At 38.8% G+C, this 19,698-nt stretch overlaps 1 protein-coding gene across 1 annotated transcript in view; it reads right to left on the reverse strand.

The window, feature by feature from the left end:
• PLXNA4 (plexin A4) overlaps window positions 1–19,698 on the reverse strand; it is a 580,559-nt gene that overhangs the window by 314,966 nt on the left and 245,895 nt on the right. The window contains exon 3 of the mRNA XM_018566064.1: window positions 9,843–9,974. Within this exon, the coding sequence (XP_018421566.1) occupies window positions 9,843–9,974 (132 nt within the window). The remainder of the gene's footprint in view (window positions 1–9,842; window positions 9,975–19,698) is intronic.

Below are 19,698 nucleotides of genomic sequence, written 5' to 3' on the forward strand. Positions count from 1 at the left end.
AAATATATATATATATATATTTATTTATTTTTACAAACTTTGTATTATTTGGGCAATAAAGAGGGGCTATCACTGTTATTTATACACACAGAAACTATTCTACTGTTGTAGAGATTTTCACATAGCATGTGTAGGAGCTGTCCATAGGCTGAGGTACTGAAATGAATTTAATGGATAGCACTGCAGCTTAGTCAATATGTATTAGGATGATGTACTTAAAGTGACACTAAACTCAGGCATTAAATCTGTCAAATGCATTAAAGCACCTTAACTATTAACAAAAACATTTCTTATTTGTATCACTCGGCTGTAGATCCTCAAATCATCTCTGAATTGGTGCTGACACTCTCCTTCCTCCTGGAGAGTGGCTACTTTTATTCCCCATGGCTCCTGTGTGTGTTGTAAAGTAGCCACCGCTCCAAGCTTGCTTTTGTTATGGACTAAAATAGTTTACTAATTTGCATTGAAGTTATAGTCCATCGCGAGAGTGAGCTTGGAGTGGTGGGTACTTTACCACACAAACAGGGCCTACAGTGAACAAAAGTAGCCACCCTCCAGAAGGAAGGACAGTGTCAGCATTAATTCAGAGATGTTTTGAGGATCTGCAGCTGAGTGGTGCACAAATAAACTACATGTTTGTTAATAGTTAGGGTACTTGAATGCATTTATAAGGTTTAACTCCTAAGTTTAGTGTCACTTTAAATATCACAGGTTGAGTTGTCAATCTCTCCACTATGAAGGGTTATTCATATTCAATGTGAAAGGTTTTAAAAGCCGAGTATCATTTAAATCATGTGAGACCCATACATTCCAGTTAAGAAAAAAATATGTCAAAATGAACCAACAGCATTTCTATAAGCTAACTTTGTAAAATAAGATGCACCAAATACTCATTTGTTGGCTAGATTAGATTTCCTTTGAATTAACGTATTAAAATGATTAGAAAAGGCCAACTATTGTAGGATGTACTTAACACGTCTGACTGATGTAATATTTTTGTCTAAATATAAAGTAATGTTGTGCATTGATCTGAATCAAACATTCAACATTTTAAAAGGCTTCTAGCTCTGAGCTGCAAACAGTTCTTTCTAAACGCTAGAAATTGGCATCAGAATACTTGAACCGTACAATAATCACCAATTTTCAAAGTGAAAGGGATTGTACCCACTTAAAGGGAAGGACAACTTTTGTTAAAATTAATATGACTTGTAAAAGTGCTGTTTATGCACTTTTTAATGTAACGTTATTAAAAATTACCATCCCATTTCAATTTGTAATCAACAGTAATTTTCTAAATCTGATGCTCACTTAACCACAACAGATTTCTAGGGATATTCTGAAGTACTCAGAAACATACTTTCTTAATTAATTTGCTCACTGCTTTTTCCAGAGGTTTGCAATGAGCTTGAGATAAACTTTCAGGCAACCTCTGTTCCATTATTTGGATTACTGCAGTGAGCCTTTTAATTATTTGTCTTACATTGGCCATACATCTTAACAGGTACTGGGGATGCATTTTGTTCCTATTACAACACTAAGAATGATCAATCAATCAACACAAGCAGACCCTCCACTCTGTGCTTGAAGTTAAGTTATTTGAGCAATTTGGTAATCTTTCTCGGGAAATCAGAACATAAGAAGAAGGTAAAGATTTGCAATTCATGTTGCTAAAACACCATCAATGAATTTAATTGAACTAAAGAGCGTTGATTTATTCTCAACAAAAGTGAGAAAAAAGAGTTTCACTTTAAAAAAAATGCCACATAAGGGCACTTAGACACTTAACGCAAATACATCATCAATTATGTCTTTAGCTTTTTTGTGTTCTGGATATCTTTGAGAAGATTAACCTTTGATAAAATTGAAAAGTAGGACTGGCAATTAATAACACATATTCATTCAGCATACTTAGTAATAGTGTTATAAGTATCAAGCTATTCCAATAGTGACTTCATTTGTGTCTCATTTAACCCACACCCATTGTCCTAGCTTTTTCATAAGGAAGCTTTTCCCATCAATTAAAATTCCATATCCTCGACTTGCAGCGTGCTAATAAAATGAAAAGCCCTGTCTGCAATCAATACACATTAGCATATTTCTCTGAATTGGATTGAAACTTTGTAGCTTAATTATTAGATTTTGGCTCTACAAGATTAATCAGGCATATCTTATCACATCATGACAATCCAATATGATAAATCAAACCTGCAGGGCCCCTTAAGATGGCTCTCTAAGGGCAAATAAAAAGGTGAAGAGGGGAATTTTCTGCTGAGAATCGGGATTATCTCATTCTAAAATATGTTCAAAGATAATTGTCTGCCGGGAAAAAATATATATGAGGGACATGGAAGTTTATGTGATAGTTGTTGGTGTCACATTTAAGCTAAGTAATTGTTATGTCTATTAAAACATTCTATATTGTAGACCACGTTTATAGCTTTCTACCATCTGTTTCTATAAAGATTGCTAGTCATTTCTTCTCATCTAATAAAACAACATCTTGAAACAAAAAGAGATATTACTATTTTTATACAATATTTGACCAAACTCTGACCTTGAATAACAGCTCCATATAGTGTATTATGAATTGCCATTTTATTACAAACAGCACAGTACACAGCCTACAGTCTCTAACTGAATGGCTGAAGGTAAAAAGCATTTATTAAATAATAACCCAAATCAGAATAAAAATGACCAATAAATGCAATAATAGCAGGCTTTACGTCCATGGTGTTTCTTTCCCTGTTTGTTGCTGCAGCAGCACCGGTGATGAATGCTGACAATCAAATCATACTAATCATAGCAGGTGAAAGTTCAAAAGAAGTAGTCATGGAAGAATTGAATGGTAAATCAAAATACATTTGGACCAATGGCTACCATTTTGTCTGGATTCACTGAAAGGCATGATTTCATGCTGCAGGCTGAAACATTTTCTGATCAAAAAAAGAGAAAGGCATATGTATAATTTTTTGCACCAAATTTTAAGCCTCTCCTTTAATGAGGAACCTGCGATCTTTGCTCAGATATGAAACATATAGACATTTTTCCAAGCTAATTATGTGCTAAGCAATAACATTATACTTAGTTCCAACCACAAAATATATTAACAAACAAAGGGAAAAGCAACAAAGGGGACACAATATGAGTCTATGGGGGTGATTTACTAACCTAAACACACGCACGCACCAGGTGCATGTGATTTTCACACAGCAAAACTTATTTATCAACCAAAAAGTCTCTAAAAGCATATTTCCACTAATGCCATATATGTAAAAATCATGCACATGATGCATATATAATGCTGCTTCACAGTTTAGACAAAAATGGTTAGCTCATGCATTTACATTCCTGCATTCATCAACGCAAGCAACACAACATAGAGCTAATTTACACAACATCACCTTGAAATTCATGCAAGGCTTTGCACAACACACCTGCTGGGTGTGTACACACTACAAAGGTGTTTAGATTCCACCCATAGATCATGCTGGGAGGGAACACACTTCAGAGGTGTATACATGTTCGTAGTGTGTTTATAAGGTTAGTAAATCAACCCCTATGAGTTTTATGATGTATTTGAACATATGTAGAATAATAGGGCTTAAAGGACAGCTATGAGGTGAGTGCTTTTCACCCACCTCATAGTTCTAGCCGACCTGTGACAATGAGACTATCACAGGTCGGCTCAGTAGATCGGGAGGTGAGCGAACACATACCGGCATTCGCTCACATCTCGATCCTGTCACGGCTCTCTGCCGTGACAGGGGAGGGGCTGGATTCCCCCCTCCCGCTCCGATCCGGCAGGCAGAGCCAGCTGTCAGTCACGCAGCTGGCCGGATCCCGGCACAATTGTCGGGATCCACTTCAGCTGCGGCGTCTCAGTATACCGCGAGCAGCAGCTCGCGGTATACTGCGGCGTCTCAGTATACCGTGAGCTACAGTTTGCAGTATACTGAGCCTAGTGTGTATTTTACAAGTACAAAGAACAATGATACCAGGCAGCATTGTAACTTGTATCAGCTAATAACTTGCAGAAGCTAAGTATTTCTGATTGGCTGCCATCCATTTGGACACAATATTGCTTACTGTACTGTGACTAGCTTTTGTAAAAATAAAATGTTTATCTATGTGTTGTTCATGTCCGTCTTTGTACAAAGATGAACTGTTCACACATTTCACCATGGGTAACAAGGTAAAAAGACTGTTCACTTTGCAAGGGAATTTGTGCTTTGCAACAGAATTTTCCCTTAGCTTTGTGAATGTGGTGAAAATTCACTTTGCAAAGAACACCTAAGGGAAATAAAAAAAACAGTATTTTTGCTTGCACATTATTGGATAATGGAAGTCAGAAGAGCTCCGTCTCATTCACTAAACTAAGAGGCAAATCCCCTTGTAAAGTGAACAGCCTTTTTGTCTTCAGAAAATCAACCCCTTTGTGTACAACTCTATTCACTTCAGAGAACACCTGCATTGAGCAGTAATGAAATGCTCTCTTGGGCTATGTCCACATCTAAATGGTTCCCAGTGATTCAACACAGTGAACTATCACAAGGAAACCACAGTAAATATAGATTTCACTTACAAATTAATGTGCGCATTTGAAATATTTTCTTGTCCCAGAAGTTACAAGAATTGAGAGGAAACCCCCCACGTGTTTTCCCTATTAGAAAACATACCCATTACTCCAGATCAGGAGACAACTGTAAAATGTCAGGCTTTCCCACAGCCTTTTCTAGATATATATTAAGAATCTCAAGAATCCAGAAAGTGAGAGTGAATTTCTCCAACACAAATCATAAAAAGACTTCCAGAACATCTCACCCTTCCCCACATCAGCATACCAAAACTACCAGAACTAAAAGCAAAATTCACTTGGAGTCTTATTTTAATTTTACTGCATCAATGGTGCCCCAGAGTAATTAACAGTAATACAGTAAACCACATATGCTATGGTTTTTGGTGCATTTTAGCCATATGGGCAACTTAAAGGGATTTTGTTTTTAGGCAAGTGTGCTCATTTATGTGCATTAAATACATGTAAAAACCCTTACCATGATGCACAAAAATGTGTGCTTTTTCATTTCAATGCAAACTGCAAAACCAGCTACCACATTGTGGAATATACATAGGTCACAAATTAGCCAGTTTGCGGGGGTTTTACTTTCATAGATTATAAAGGCATTTTACAATGTAAATGGAGGAAGTGAATTAAAATTTTTTCCAAAATTCAAAATAACGCAACATTTTGTCAGTGTTTTTCCATGTATAACTTTTTTCCAAATATTTTAAAAACACTTTGACATGTAATCACAGCAGGGTGTATCTGTAAAGGAAGATTTTCAATATAAACCATGTTGGACTTTAAATTCCCACAGCTGCTCTTCCCTGAGGTTTAACAGTAAATTTTAACAACATCCCTCTTTCTATATTTTTTTTCTTTTTAAGTCTATCTGGAACATCAAGTAATCCTGAGGGCAGCACAAACAATGTCAATGCTGATTAGTTTCTAGAATTCTATCGGGGGAAATGCCTACTTATCTTGGACACTTATCTGTGATGTGAACCCATAACATAACAGGGGAAGAATAGAAATGACAATTCACACTGTGTGGCTGGGAATTTGTTTCCTGACAGCACAATTCTCAGTTGAGCAGATACAGCTCCACAAATAGTTATGATCTTTCAGTGGATTTATTCTCCCCACAAAAAAAATAATAATTACCAAGTGAAGTTCTATTAAAACATAGTCATTGACCTATGCTGGGGATATCTGTGGATAATGAAGCAAATGAAAAAAAATAACATGATGAGAGATGATTTTTATAACTTTCAAACATAAAAAGTTTAAGAATTACCATTACTCCATACAAGTCCTTAAAATAGTAGTTTCAGTGAGCCTCATGTAAGATATTCAATGGGTGAATTATAATGAGTAGGTATCGATATCGATACTAGTATCGATATCAGTGCCGATACCGAGTATTTGGGCGAGCACTCATACTCGCCCAAAATGCTCCGATGCCTAGCACGAGTACATCCTGTATCAGGAAGCCGGGCAGCGCGTCATTACACGCTGCCCGGTTTCCTGATTGGCCGGGAAGCGGCTCCATGCTCCCTTGTCACTTGTGATGGGAGAGCATGGAGCCGACTTCCCGGCCAATCAGGAAGCCGGGCAGCGTGTGATGACGCGCTGCCCGGCTGCCTGATTGGTCGGGAAGCTGGCCAATCAGGAAGCCGGACGCCGTGTAATGATGCAGCGCCCGGCATTGTGATTGGCAGAGAAGCTGGCTTCATGCTCCCTCTTCATCTCATGACGAGGGAGCATGGAGTCGACCTCCCAGCCAATCAGAATGCAGGGAGTCATGTCATTACACGGCGCCCGGCTTCCTGATTGGGCGGCCAGACGACTCCGCCTTGGTACCGGAGGAAGGCCACGTTCTGGCTGGAGCGGCCCCGAGGGTGACAGGCTGGACATACCAAGGTAAGAGGGGACTTTCTTGTTATCGGAAAGCCGGGTGACAAGTCTTTACACGCTGCTCGGCTTCCCGGCTAATCAGGAAGCCAGGTGGCGAGTCATTACACACCACCTGGCTTCCTGAATGGGACTTCCGTTACTTGGAAATTGGTATTAGCGAGTACCGAAAAAAATTATCGGTACTCGTACTCTGTACCAAAATGCCGGTATCGGTGCATCCTTAATAATGAGTGTATCTCAATAATGTTTTAATTCTTTAATGTTTGTTAAATATTTTGCCCTTGAATTCTGGGGTAAAGTATTGTTCATTTCTTTTCTGTACAGCAGTGTATCCAAACTGCAGTAGAGCACTGCCGTGCCAGGACAATTGTTGTAAGAAAAACGTCCACCCATTCTTTGACAGGCAATTTGGCTTTTGGTAGAAGGACTGATCTATCCGTGATACATGGCAACGCATAGGCTACCCACAATCAATCAGCCCTGTTTAATTAAGAGGCACTGTTCACAGTGACCTATATATGTACTAAAGTTGAAATGCAAAGAGCAGTAACCCAAAAAGTTACTATCCTTTGTACCTCATCGATACTTTCTAAAATGGACTTTCTAATCTAACCAAACCTTAATAATTTAGTTCTTATTCTTCTGTGCAATAGCTTTATTGTTTGCCAATAAAATTGGCAAACACAATTCAGCCAAGTCTAACAGGGCTATTCACAAAAGGGTGAAGAGTTCGGAAAAGGCAGGAGAAGTGAACAATCTAGGCAAAAATAGCTGATTTGGAAAATTTCTCCAATTCAACTTACTTTCCAGTTCAGCTATGTTGTCCTAGATTGTTCACTTCTCCAGACGTGGTATTGTGATAGGTTGCCATCTCTGCGATAAGTCCATCTGTGAAATGTCCTTGCTACTAAATACTCCACAGTCAACTGTTAGTGGTATTATAACAAAGTGGAAGCAACTGGGAACAACAGCAACTCAGCCACAAAGTGGTAGGCCACGTAAAATGACAGAGCGGGGTCAGCCCATGCTGAAGCGCACAGTGCACAGAAGTCACCAACTGTCTGCAGAGTCAGTAGCTACAGACCTCCAAACTTCACGTGGCCTTCAGATTGGCACAACAACAGTGCATAGAGAGCTTCATGAAATGGGTTTCCCTGGCCGAGCAGCTGCATCCAAGCCTTACATCACCATGTGCAATGCAAAGCGTCGGATGCAGTGGTGTAAAGCACGCCACCACTGGACTCTAGAGACGTGGAGATGTGTACTCTGAAGTGATAAATCCCGCTTTTCTGTCTGTCAATCCGATGGATGTGTCTGGATTTGGGGGTTTCCAGAACGGGACTTGGCTGACTTCATTGTGCCAAGTGTAAAGTTTGATGGAGGGGGGATTATGGTGTGGGGTTGTTTTTCAGGGGTTGGGCTTGGCCTCTTAGTTCCAGTAAAGGGAACTCTTCAGGCATCAGCATACCAAGACATTTTAGACAATTTTCATGCTCCCAACTTTGTGGGAACAGTTTGGGGATGGCCCCTTCCTGTTCCAACATGACTGCGTACCAGTGCACAAAGCAAGGTCCATAAAGACATGGATGAGTGGGTTTGGGGTAGAGGAATTTGACTGGGCTGACCTCAACCCGATAGAACACCTTTGGGATGAATTAGAGCGGAGAACTGCGAGCCAGGCCTTCTCGTCCAACATCAGTACCTGACCTCACCAAAGCGCTTCTGGAACAATGGTCAAACGTTCCCATAAACAAACTCTTAAACCTTGTTAAAGCTGTTATAGCTGCAAAGGGTGGCCCAACTCCATATTGAACCCTATGGGCTAAGACTGGGATGCCATTAAAGTTCATGTGCGTGTAAAGGCAGGGGTCCCAATACAATTCATTTTGCAACATATATGGAAGTTTGTTCTCTCTGATAAATTGCCTATTTATTTTTTTATATTCTTAAATTCTCTGTTGCTTTAGTTTAATTAACCAACTGCCACATAATCCTAAAGTATATCTTCACACAGGTAACATATAAGCTCTGAGAAGGACCTTTTTATTTGCAGGTAAAATTGCCTTCATTTTCTGAATACTACTGCAAAAAATACTGGGCCTTTTACAGAGAATGATATGCTTTGCTTTCTATAAAGCTAAGCAGAAAACAGCCTCAAATGCATTTAACCATCAGCAACAATTACATTCATTTTGCTGTATTCAATGCTGTTTTCAAATTACTCTTTTTTTTCTTTTTTTAATGGTTCTGAGAAAAGGGTTCACAGTGAGAATCAATGCTTTGTATATCACAGGTAGGAAGAGTCCCTTCATTATTAATTATCAAGAGAAAAAGAAACATAAGCTAGAATAGAGAGCAGCAATTATTCCACTCTGAGGTCCTCATTAATTTGAAAACTTCTGTGGTTCCAACACACTCTGTTACATTTCCCTACTGTTCGCACCACTGTGTCCTTCCCATTCTTGACACCTCATCGTTTCTTTCACCAGACTGCATGTAGTAACCATGGCAATTCCTGTAGAGTCGTTACTCTCATAGGAGAATCAAACTACATCGTGATATGGAAAATAGTCTATTGAACATATGCTCTGAACATCTCATTAGCAACGATGTCCAGAAATATTCCCTATCCTGGCTTTCTAATATGGAACCTGTCTAAAACTGTAGGTCACATCTCTCCTACCCATCAACTTTTATCAAGGGCAACTCTTTTGGTGCAGAGAGATGAGTTGTCATGTTTTTGCAGTTTTAAGCAGATGAGAAGAGTAAAAGCATGTGTTTATGTCGTGGTACAGAAAGCAGGACTGGAGTTTTGCCAGCTTCTGGCTCTCCCAAGCACATGGTGTTATGTTTTGTATAGCCACAGTCATCTGGCAAAGGACAAAACAAATACAAAAGAAAAACAAAGAAAGCACCAAAGTAGAACACAAAGGTCAACTCTCTATAATTGTTTACCAGTATTCACGTTTCTAGAATACAGTTTTTACTTTATTATACTGTATGTAATAGAAGCAGACACCATTTACCATGTGACTATTCCATTCATTTTCCAGTGATGCTTTTAAAAAGACAGTATGAATATAGTTGCTATGGCTAACACAGGCACTTTTTAAATTAAGCCTATGGACACACCAGCATGTATGAAGCCTATAGACCCGCCATCTCCTGTGCTTTGTATAAACAAAAACAGTGGGCTGTATGCATCTAAACCAAAAGTGTCCTTGTTATCCAGACAAACCAACCTGTAGCTTCCATTTGCCACCCACATTTGATTTATGAGGCTAGGTGAAACCTATTTTGATATCACATTTGCTTGACTGTAAATTATCTTTCAAAGGAATCACATAGTGGATAGTGCAGAACTCACCTGCTTCTCAGACATAACAAAAAGCTGCTCTTCATTCTTTGTAAATGCCATATCCCGTAAGATAGGGCCAGAGTCCACCACTTGTATGATTTCATATTGGAAAGCTCCAGTGATAGGGCCATCAACGCGTATCTGAAACAGATAGCAAAAAAAGTAATGTAGGTATATTAAAATAAAATAAGTGTTAAAAAAAGTAGAACATTTGTGCACACCAAACTTGTGAGGACGCACTGAAAAATACTGCATATGTTGCTGTTGCACAAAGCAAAGTACTAAGTTATGGGCACAAGCAAATTGCTGACATAGCAGAGAGATGATAATGGAACTGTTTCCAGCACAGAGAGATATACTAATTATTTATTACATGTCAACTGACACACAAAAAAAAGATGGAGAACCACAGAAGAGAAAGCTAAAAAGAAAACCAGCTACAAGTGAGCAAAATATTTAAACTACATGGTGCTTCCACCTGATTATAGCTACCTTATAAGTAGGTCTTCCTGCACAGCAAGCATTGATGGAGTCAAGGCTCAAAGACACTGAACACATCTTTTCAGTATTCTGAGATTTTGTATATTACAAAACTCTATATCTATAACATAATAGGGTCCCTTAAAGAGATAATATATAGCAGCCCTCTATGAATGATTGGACAGCACTTTTTTTTTCATATGACAACTGGGCTGTGTGTGTGTCCTGACAATGATCACAGTGGTTGATCTCAGAACATCAGAAAAGGGGAATGGCCAGTCTTTTTCACATACATTTCTATGCAGTATGTATGTGTGCAGTAAAGCAGTAAAAATGCTGGATTTTGTAGCTTGCAGACCCTAGGCACCTCATATGTGTATACACTGCCAATCTGTCAGAACACCATACTTTTTTTATACAGATAAGGTCCTGACACACTTACAAGTGTGAGGTTTAGCAATAAATGTCCTCACTTCACTTTCTGTATGGCTAACCTTCTATAACTGTAATTGTACAAGTAACACAAAGAGAGCTTTTAAAAAAAAGTTTCACTGTCACCCCAAAGTACATTAACAACTACAGTCTGTACTAGGTGAATTACTAAGTAATTCACAGTTCCAAAATTTTAAATAGATACTGCATTTTCACAGCAACAAGCCCAAGCTGGCTGCCCTTGAGCTAGATGCGAATATGAATGTTACTGTTATATTCATACTGGCTCTAAAAAAGTTAGGTAGGTCACTTATAAAAAATATTTGTCAGCACTTTTTAAAACTTAACTTGCCAAAAATGTCTCATAGTCCCTAATCAGTTTATAAGGATGTAAAACTCAAAGTCATGAAAGCATAACTCAGCAGGGAAAGCTGCCTGATTGACATTTTTGTTACAAATGTAAATGACCTCACCAACTGCATGGTCAGAGTAAGAAATGTTCAGGGAAACTACAAAAGAACAGAAAAAAATATGGACCAATATTTTATTAAAGATGTCCATGCAAAAATATTAAAGATTATCACAAAGCAAAGCAAAAGACTGTAGTGGGATGGGATCTCCAGTCCTGGGGCCTGGTGTTGTCAGTTGCCAGGTTGGGCTGAACAGGTGGCTGAGAGCAGCCTTATTAGGAAGCCAGCCCAGTGCTTTGGAGAGAGTTGTGGGTGTGCAGGAAGCACACGACCACGGGCAGACTCTGCTCCGTGCGTGAGCACAAGGGACACAGCCAGGAAGGCTGGAGAGGTCCAGAGGGTTGGTGACCCTGAGATACCTGAGTCACTTCAATATGTGTACACGTAAACTCATTCTTTGATTCCTTTGATTTATTCTAAGCTTGATTTATATATTGAATGTATGTCAACAGTCTGCATCCATGATAATGCAGTTTATTGAATAACTTAACAAATGAGTATGTAAGCAATTAATCTTGCAAATATTTCTGTTTAAGAGACATCAAAGTATATGTAAACCCAGCCAATAAAAACCATATACATTTTAATGTTCATGTAATTCCAAAAGCCAATATTTTAAGGCTACATTCACACCTGTTAAGTGAAATTTGGTATTCTTGCATCAGGAACTTGTGAATTCATAGTTACATAGTATTTGAGGTTGAATAAAGACATTAGTCCATCAGCAGGAATTCCAAATTTTCCATTTACAAGTGGCAGCTGTCACTCACTCACAAGTTAATGATTGCGTGACAATGGCCGCATTTGAAAGTGGCAGAATGCTTGCACACCGCATGTAGTTGTATGTGATAGCTGTGGAGTTCTTGATGCAGGAATCAGAAATCACCCCTGCTTGGTAGGTGTGAATGTAGCCCAAATTTGCAGCTTTCATTAACCACTTCCAGCGGGCTCACGTAAATGTGCATCCTCCGCTGGAAGTGGTCATACCAAGAACACGGCTGCTGCACTGTTTTAAACAGCCGGCGATTGCTGATTAAATACAAGCAACCCAGCATCTGTACAGGTGCTGGATCGCTTGTACAGTGGTGCGGCGTGTGCCACCCCCCTCAGCCGCCGCCGGCTTCCCGGGCTCCACTGTCCCTCTTGTGAGCCGGGCACCGGCACGGCGGGTCTCCCCTGATGGATCTCTCATTCCGATCACTGGACCTGGAATTGACGTGCATTATATCACCTCCGGTGTCACTGGGCACATTCTCTTGTTTGTGCACTTCCTGTTATATGGCAACAACTTTCTGTGCCCATCTCCCTAGATATACACCTGCATTTCCACCCTATCAGTAGTCATATCAACATATGTTGCAAAGGCATGGCCCACCATCAGGAAACCTGCACAAATAAATGTCATGCAGTCATTAAAGCATGTGGTGTAGTGCATGCAAATAGACATGAAGTGGCTACAAAAAAAAGCTGTAGAACGTCAACAGCATTGAGATGCAACAAAAACAGAATAAGGTGAAACCAAGTATTGCATTGAAAAATAATGTCCATTGTTTATCACGTATAGTGTATTAGCAAGCCTAATGTCACTCGGTTAGGGCTTACATCTACTTTAATTATGTTACTAATAAAAAGATTTTTATTGCTTATTAAAAGCTACTACACCTAGATGTTAAGTTGTCTAAAGCAAAATCAAAAGAAGTATGCCAAAACAAAACTGCAGACTTGTAGAATATTATGTATATAACTATGATGCTACAAGACTTGAAGCACAGTAAGCTATGTAAGCGTGTGAGAAATAGGCAGAGTTTGATCACAGCAGAAGTGAAAGTAAGATGCCTACTGAGAGAACATCTGCTTTGCGTCTAGCTTTGTGTTCTCAAGTTGCCTCTAGTGAACCAGACCCAAGTCTCTAACCTGAAAACCGCTTCACTGCTGCCAGTAACTGACTATGTTTTTTTTTTTTTTTACGGATGGTTGAAATGACTGGTGCATGAGACAAAAGTGTTCTTTCAAATGGCTGAGTTAAAAAACATGAGGGATTTTCTTATATACATATACAAATACAGGTGAAACTGGAATAATTAGAATATCGTGCAAAAGTAATTGCAGTAAGTGCTGCAAAAGGGGCCCAAACCAAGTACTGAGTACATATGCATGCTTGTACTTTTCAGAGGTCCGATATTGTTCTATGTACAATCCTTGTTTTATTGATTGCATGTAATAATCTACTTTTTTGAGGTTGTGGATTTGGGGTTCTTGGGGTTTAAGCCATAATCATCACAATTATGACAAATCACGGCTTGAATTATCTTGCTTTGCATGTAATGAGTCTATCTCATTGTAAGGAGCCCCTGCTCGCTCGGTTCCACTCTCCCGGCACTCCTCTGCTACTAATGGATCAGATGTCAGACCGCAACGTCTGCTTCGTCGATCGTCCGATAATCCGGGATTCGAACTACAGCTATGTGCCGTTCGAATCCAGCTCAGAACAAACACCAGACAGGCTGTATGTAAGTTCCAACAAGGATCTGCTTTATTGAATGCACACACACACTTTTATACACAACAGTTTGAACAACCCGCCCAAACAAACACCTTCCTATTGGTCATGCAAATGAAGGCTTGAAACAGAGTCAGCAGGGATTGGTCCGATAACTTGAATGGGAGGGCTGATATGTGTGGCCATGCAAAGGAGGACTTGAAACAGGGTCAGCAGGGATTGGTCCGATAACTTGAAGGGGAGGGCTGATATGGGTAATGACACAGAGAAGTCCCAGGAGATAATTACATTACATAAACAATCAGTCAAACACAGAACAATGCCTTCCTTCCAGACCACGGAGCCGTTTGGAGGAGATTATCCTTAAGACAAACTGTGAACAATGAAACAAACACAGAGTGATTCAACCCTAAGACAGGGTGGAGGACCCACCACTGTGTAATATAGTCAAGGAAACATGGTTCAGTATTCCAAGGACCATGACACTCATATATTAGTTTCACCTTTTAGTTGCATTAGTGAAATAAATGAACTTTGCACGATATTCTAATTATTCGAGTTTCACCTGTATATGTACATATACATACATGCAAAAACAAGATTCCAAACTGAAACTTTGAAGTTAAACAAGCTATAACACTGCGTTACTATGTTAGTCAATGTTAAAAGCATTGCAGGTTATAACTTTGCAGAAGGCAGGCAGGGAACAAAAGAAGCCAATCATTAATTTGCATAAAAACTATTTATTGCAAACAATATAGAGAAAGTGAAGGTCTGGTTTAGCTGTTATGATTAAGCAAACATGCATGCAGAATGTTTATTGGTGAACAAAGTGGAGTTATAAAATGCATATCTAGGCATGCCTGCCAATATTCACATTAAGGCATTCTTAATGCTTATACTGGCTCTATGGTAAGATGTTGTTTGAGATTAGATTTTTCCAGGCCACATAATAATATATAGTTGTGTAGTGTGGCAAGGTTATTGACTAAATAATTGTGAACAGTGAAAGATTGTGAACTAATTACACTTTAACGATGATCCTATGATTTCTAGATTAAAATCACAGATGGTGGTCCTGTTCAAAATGGGGCCTAGTACAAGTAATTAAATACTGTGCATGTAGTCACTACAATATTTTGGGGGCTTTTTACTGTGAAATAAATACATTGTAATGCTCAATATTTGTATTCAAAGCTTGCTGGTTTGGGTCCTGTTGACAAAATGGCCTAATTAAAGACTCTGCATGTACTTACTAGAAATATTTTTGAGGCATTTTATCTAAATAAATAGACTATAATGCTGATTTATTTATTTTTATTAACAGCTGGCTGGGATGGGTCCTGTTTAAAAAGCGGCCTAGTCAAAGTCATAGTAAAGACTCTGCATGTATTCTCTACAATATTGTGTAGGGCTTTTTGCAGCAAAATGAACAAGTTTGAATGGTTTCTGTTTTTGGTAAAAAGCTAGCTGGTGTGAGCCATCTTTAAAATTAGGCCTATCAAACGTGTTTAAACTACGTCCAAAGAAAGCAAGTGGGACCTTCTAAGTTCATCTTAGAAGTGTGACACTTTGTGCTCCCTCTTGGATGGTGACATAGTTCCATATACAATTTTCTCTTTGGATTGGAGAGAGGTGAAGCAACCCCCCTGAAACCACCCCAGATTTGCTCCACAATACAAGCACCACAACCTTCCTACTCACTGCCAACAATAAACATTCTCCTCCTCATTGCCAGCACCCAAACCCTTCTCCTCTTTACTTGAAGTGCCCCAACCCTTCTTCTACTCATACTGATCCTCTGTCCCCTGCTGCCTCTGCCTGGCAGGGATAGAGGCATCAGGCAAATGATTCTGCTGGCCCTGAGACAGCAGAAAGTCCTCTTGCTGCTGTGCTTTCAGTGTCTGGTCTATTACACCATGCAGCTCCTGCTCCTGAAGAAGTTTATAAGTGTTTGGATGCACTCTCTTTTGACATTGTATTAAACTTTTAAGAAAATGCAGTCTGGTACTGCAAACAATTATGTTGATGCTACATGCTGCTATATTAAAGCCAAGCAATAGTGTAAACATAAGAATAAAAAATTATATTACTTGCAAATTATGTGATGTCAAAATGCAGTGTTGCTGACGCTGTTCGTGAGAATTGTACTGTTCCGAAACACCAAAACAGCCTAAAGGCATCTCCCAAGCATGTACTTGAAAGGATTGGTTTGTTTACTATGTCATCTTTGAAGTTGCATAAAAAGGAGGACCCTCTATAAATGCTGAACGGTACTTTTTTATTTATTTATTTATTTTTGTATTTATACAAGTCACCCATGCCCTTTTGCTTGACAATCCCTATTATGCCAAAATGTGCTAGTACAAAATCCAATGACTGTAGTTCCAAATGAGGACATAAAGTAAACATGTTGAAATGCTGCAAAATACCCTAATTATTAAAATGTACTAACAGAGAGCTTCAGAACCTGTGTTAACCATTTTATCACCAGATACTGCTGTGCTATCATATGCTAATAGAATAAAATTAAAAACAGCAGGCAAGCAAAGCATGAATGGATATTTCCACCTCCAATATCACCTGCCTGGGTGGCAGCGCTGTTTTCAGCTATTTCAGATTCACAGAAAGGTTAAAATGGCTGTTAATTAGAATGTGTCATGATGGAAAAGGCCATTCAAAAAGTTAACAGTTCTGTCTCTCTATTTTCTTGTAATTGAACTCTAGAGTCTTTAACCGATAGCAGTGCGATAATGTCAATAATGTCCTCCCTCTTGCTGTTTATGCGGCAAAGCTTGCTCCTTATCATGTGTCCTTCATGTAAGAGATTAAATATGTTATGAGGCATATACAGGAAAAGTTTAGTCTACTGAAACATTTAAAGAAGGCACAAACTTAAAGAAATAGATGAATGAACATAATTTCGCTTGTTGGCCATTATAAGAAATAAAACAAATCTATGTTGTGCATATCAAGGATTAAACAACAGGTTTGCTTTAAAGCACCATTTGCTAGCAGCATATACCGTATTTTTCGCTCTATAAGACGCACTTTTTACCCCCAAAAGGCGGGGGAAAATGTGTGTTCATCTTATGGAGCGAATCCCTATCGCCCGACGCCCGAGACATGCAGTTTCGGGCACCGGGCGTAGTTTTTTGTGCATTTAGCCCTGCTAAAGCAGGGCTAATTGTACAGTAGGAGCCACTGCTCGTTTAATACGAGTGATCTAATCAGATCACTCGTAATAAAACCGAGCAGCAGCGGCGGCAGCGGCGGCGGCAGCGGCGGCGGCAGCGGCGGCGGCAGCGGCTGCGGCAGCGGCGATCGAGATCACCATAGAGCCCCTAGAGCAGACGAAGAACGGACGATCTTCGTCTGCTCTGTGTGATCACTGAGACCGTGGCGCTGTAATCGCAGTGCCACTTGTTTCAGTCAGCAATTACTAACTGCAGCTTCTGTCACAGATGCTGTGACAGAAGCTCTGGTCTGTTCAGTGCTCCATAAGGCGCACCGGACCTACCTGCGTCCAAGGGTCCGGTGCGCCTTATGGAGCGCAAAATACGGTACTTACCTTTCCTTTGTTTCCCTTCCTCACTGTTCTGTTTGGCAACTGGGAGCAGAGAAAGCAGGCCATCCTTACCATCTTGTCTTGAATTGTATTGTGATTGTAATGTCTTCCTTATATTGTAAAGCGCTGTGCAAACTGTTGGCGCTATATAAATCCTGTATTATAATAATAATATGTGAGTTGCTCTCTCCCTAACACATGTGACAGTACTAGGCCAATCACCAAGCACTTGTCACTTAAAAGAAAGGGGAGTGAGTCAAATAATCCTCCATACCTAGATGCACTAGGTATTTTCTACATTCCCAGTGGCTAAATGGAGAAACGGGTAATGAAGACAAGGTAAGTATGGGCTACCAGGCTGGGGACATTAAAGCAAACCTGTTGCTTTGCCCTATATGACCAAAGCAGAGGTTTGCATTAAAAACAAAAGTCCAATCAAACATTAGGTATAACAAGGTATCTGCTAAAGTCTTTGTAGCCCCAGTAACATAGTAAAACCAATGCCAGTGGGGGACACCAAGGAGGGTCTTCTAGCCAATAAAAATAATAGCAAGTACAGTATAATGCATCCTGTTTTACATTTTTTTTTAAATAAATGAGTTTCATGTAAAATGTTCAGTATAAATATAAATATTATTAATAGGTATAAGTCCTTTGCAAATTGCATCAAAATAAATACATCCCAAATGAAGCTGTGTTGTTCTTTCATCAGTTCATGTTAAGGCATTAATGTAGCTGGAATGCAGGGAATTTGGGATACAGGCCCAAAAAAATGAAATATCTAATTCTTTAAAATTCTTGTCTACCTACACTTGTATTGGTGCAGGTAAGGTGTAGGATAAGGTACATAAAACTGTATTCTAATCCAATGTCAGAACATTATTATGATGATGATGATGAATTCATGCTGTTTCATTGATTTCAGTTCCATTTTTTCTGGCTATCGATCTGACCATTATTCCCATTTTTTCCTTCTACATTCTAAGATTGTTATAGAAAGTCTGCTAAAAGATTATTCTGCCATATACGTTCTCATAGTCAGAAACAACTAAACATCATGGTCTCTCTTTTTTTTTTTATAATTTAATTTCTAACTTACTAAAATAGGCAGTTATTACTAATAAGCCATGACGCTTTATACAAATTAATACCAGCATCACTACTTGTTTATGCATATGCCAGTTTCATCTCTCTGGAGTAACCCTTTTGAAATAGAGTAGTGAAGGGTTAGAACCTTTGTCGGATATTTATTGTTGTCTTTGTGTCCCCACTAGAGAGATCAACTCTTGATATTTATCCTTTTGACCATTGTCACCTAACTGAAAGTAAGAGACAATCCCATATTTTGAGTTGTCAATGTAACAGGAACAGAAGGGAAATCTTCCAATAGATAAACTTGATCTGGTGACAACTTTTTAAATGTTGGTTTCCTTCACTTTCAGCTGTGTCTAAAGGACAAGAAGTAAAGGGACAACAGGACCAAAAAAAATAAAAAATATCCTGACATATTATAAATATTCCGTAATCCATCCTAAAAAGCTATAGATAGAAACTCTTTCAGCTTTAGTTAAAGCCTATAGTCCATGGGTGCCTAACTTTATTTGAGATTAACTACGTTAGTTATGCCTAAAATAACAACATGGATAAACCCAAGAACATGACAATCCTGTCTACTTTGTAATTGGAATTGTTGCCATTGGTCACATAAAAAACAATAATCCTACTGTACAATTTTATTACAGTCCCTTGTGAACTTTAATGGAAACTCATGCATATATTACATATACACTATAGTTTTGTATCAATTTCAGTTACTTTAAGCCAATTTTTATCACAAAAAACATCAAATTGTTTACGTTACCTAACCCCAATTGTATCATGGGAATAGTGGTAGGTTGTATAGGTTGTGTTTTTCCATTCAGATATTCATGCACTCAAAATCTTTCTGCAAACATTCAACATTATTGGAAAATTGTCTAGTATCATTACTCATACCTGTCATTGAGCACAAATGGCCAGAAGTCTGGCAAGGATAGAGTTCTAACACATACATTAAAAAAGCTTATTTACCCTGCATTATCAATGATCATATAATGCTTCTATAAACCTGGTGTAGCATTATTGTCTATGCATTATCTGCCATACATAAAGTATTTGTTGACGTCTTAAAAACCTGCTAAATGTCTGTTTCATTTTGGATCTTCTCATGGCAACATACACAAAGAAGAAGCACTTTTCTCTGAAATACTTCCTCTGTTTTGTTCAGTCTCAAATAATAAAAAGGTTAAATCTGATCCAATCCCCAAACACCATATGAACTAAAATTAACTGTACAACATGACCTGCTGGTTTCAATAAATATCATCCAGTCTCATAAATAACACAAAAAAAGATAATTTTTTAATATATATATAT

Source organism: Nanorana parkeri, unplaced genomic scaffold (genome assembly GCF_000935625.1).
Source record: "Nanorana parkeri isolate BGI_ZX_2015 unplaced genomic scaffold, ASM93562v1 scaffold26, whole genome shotgun sequence".
NCBI lineage: Eukaryota > Metazoa > Chordata > Amphibia > Anura > Dicroglossidae > Nanorana > Nanorana parkeri.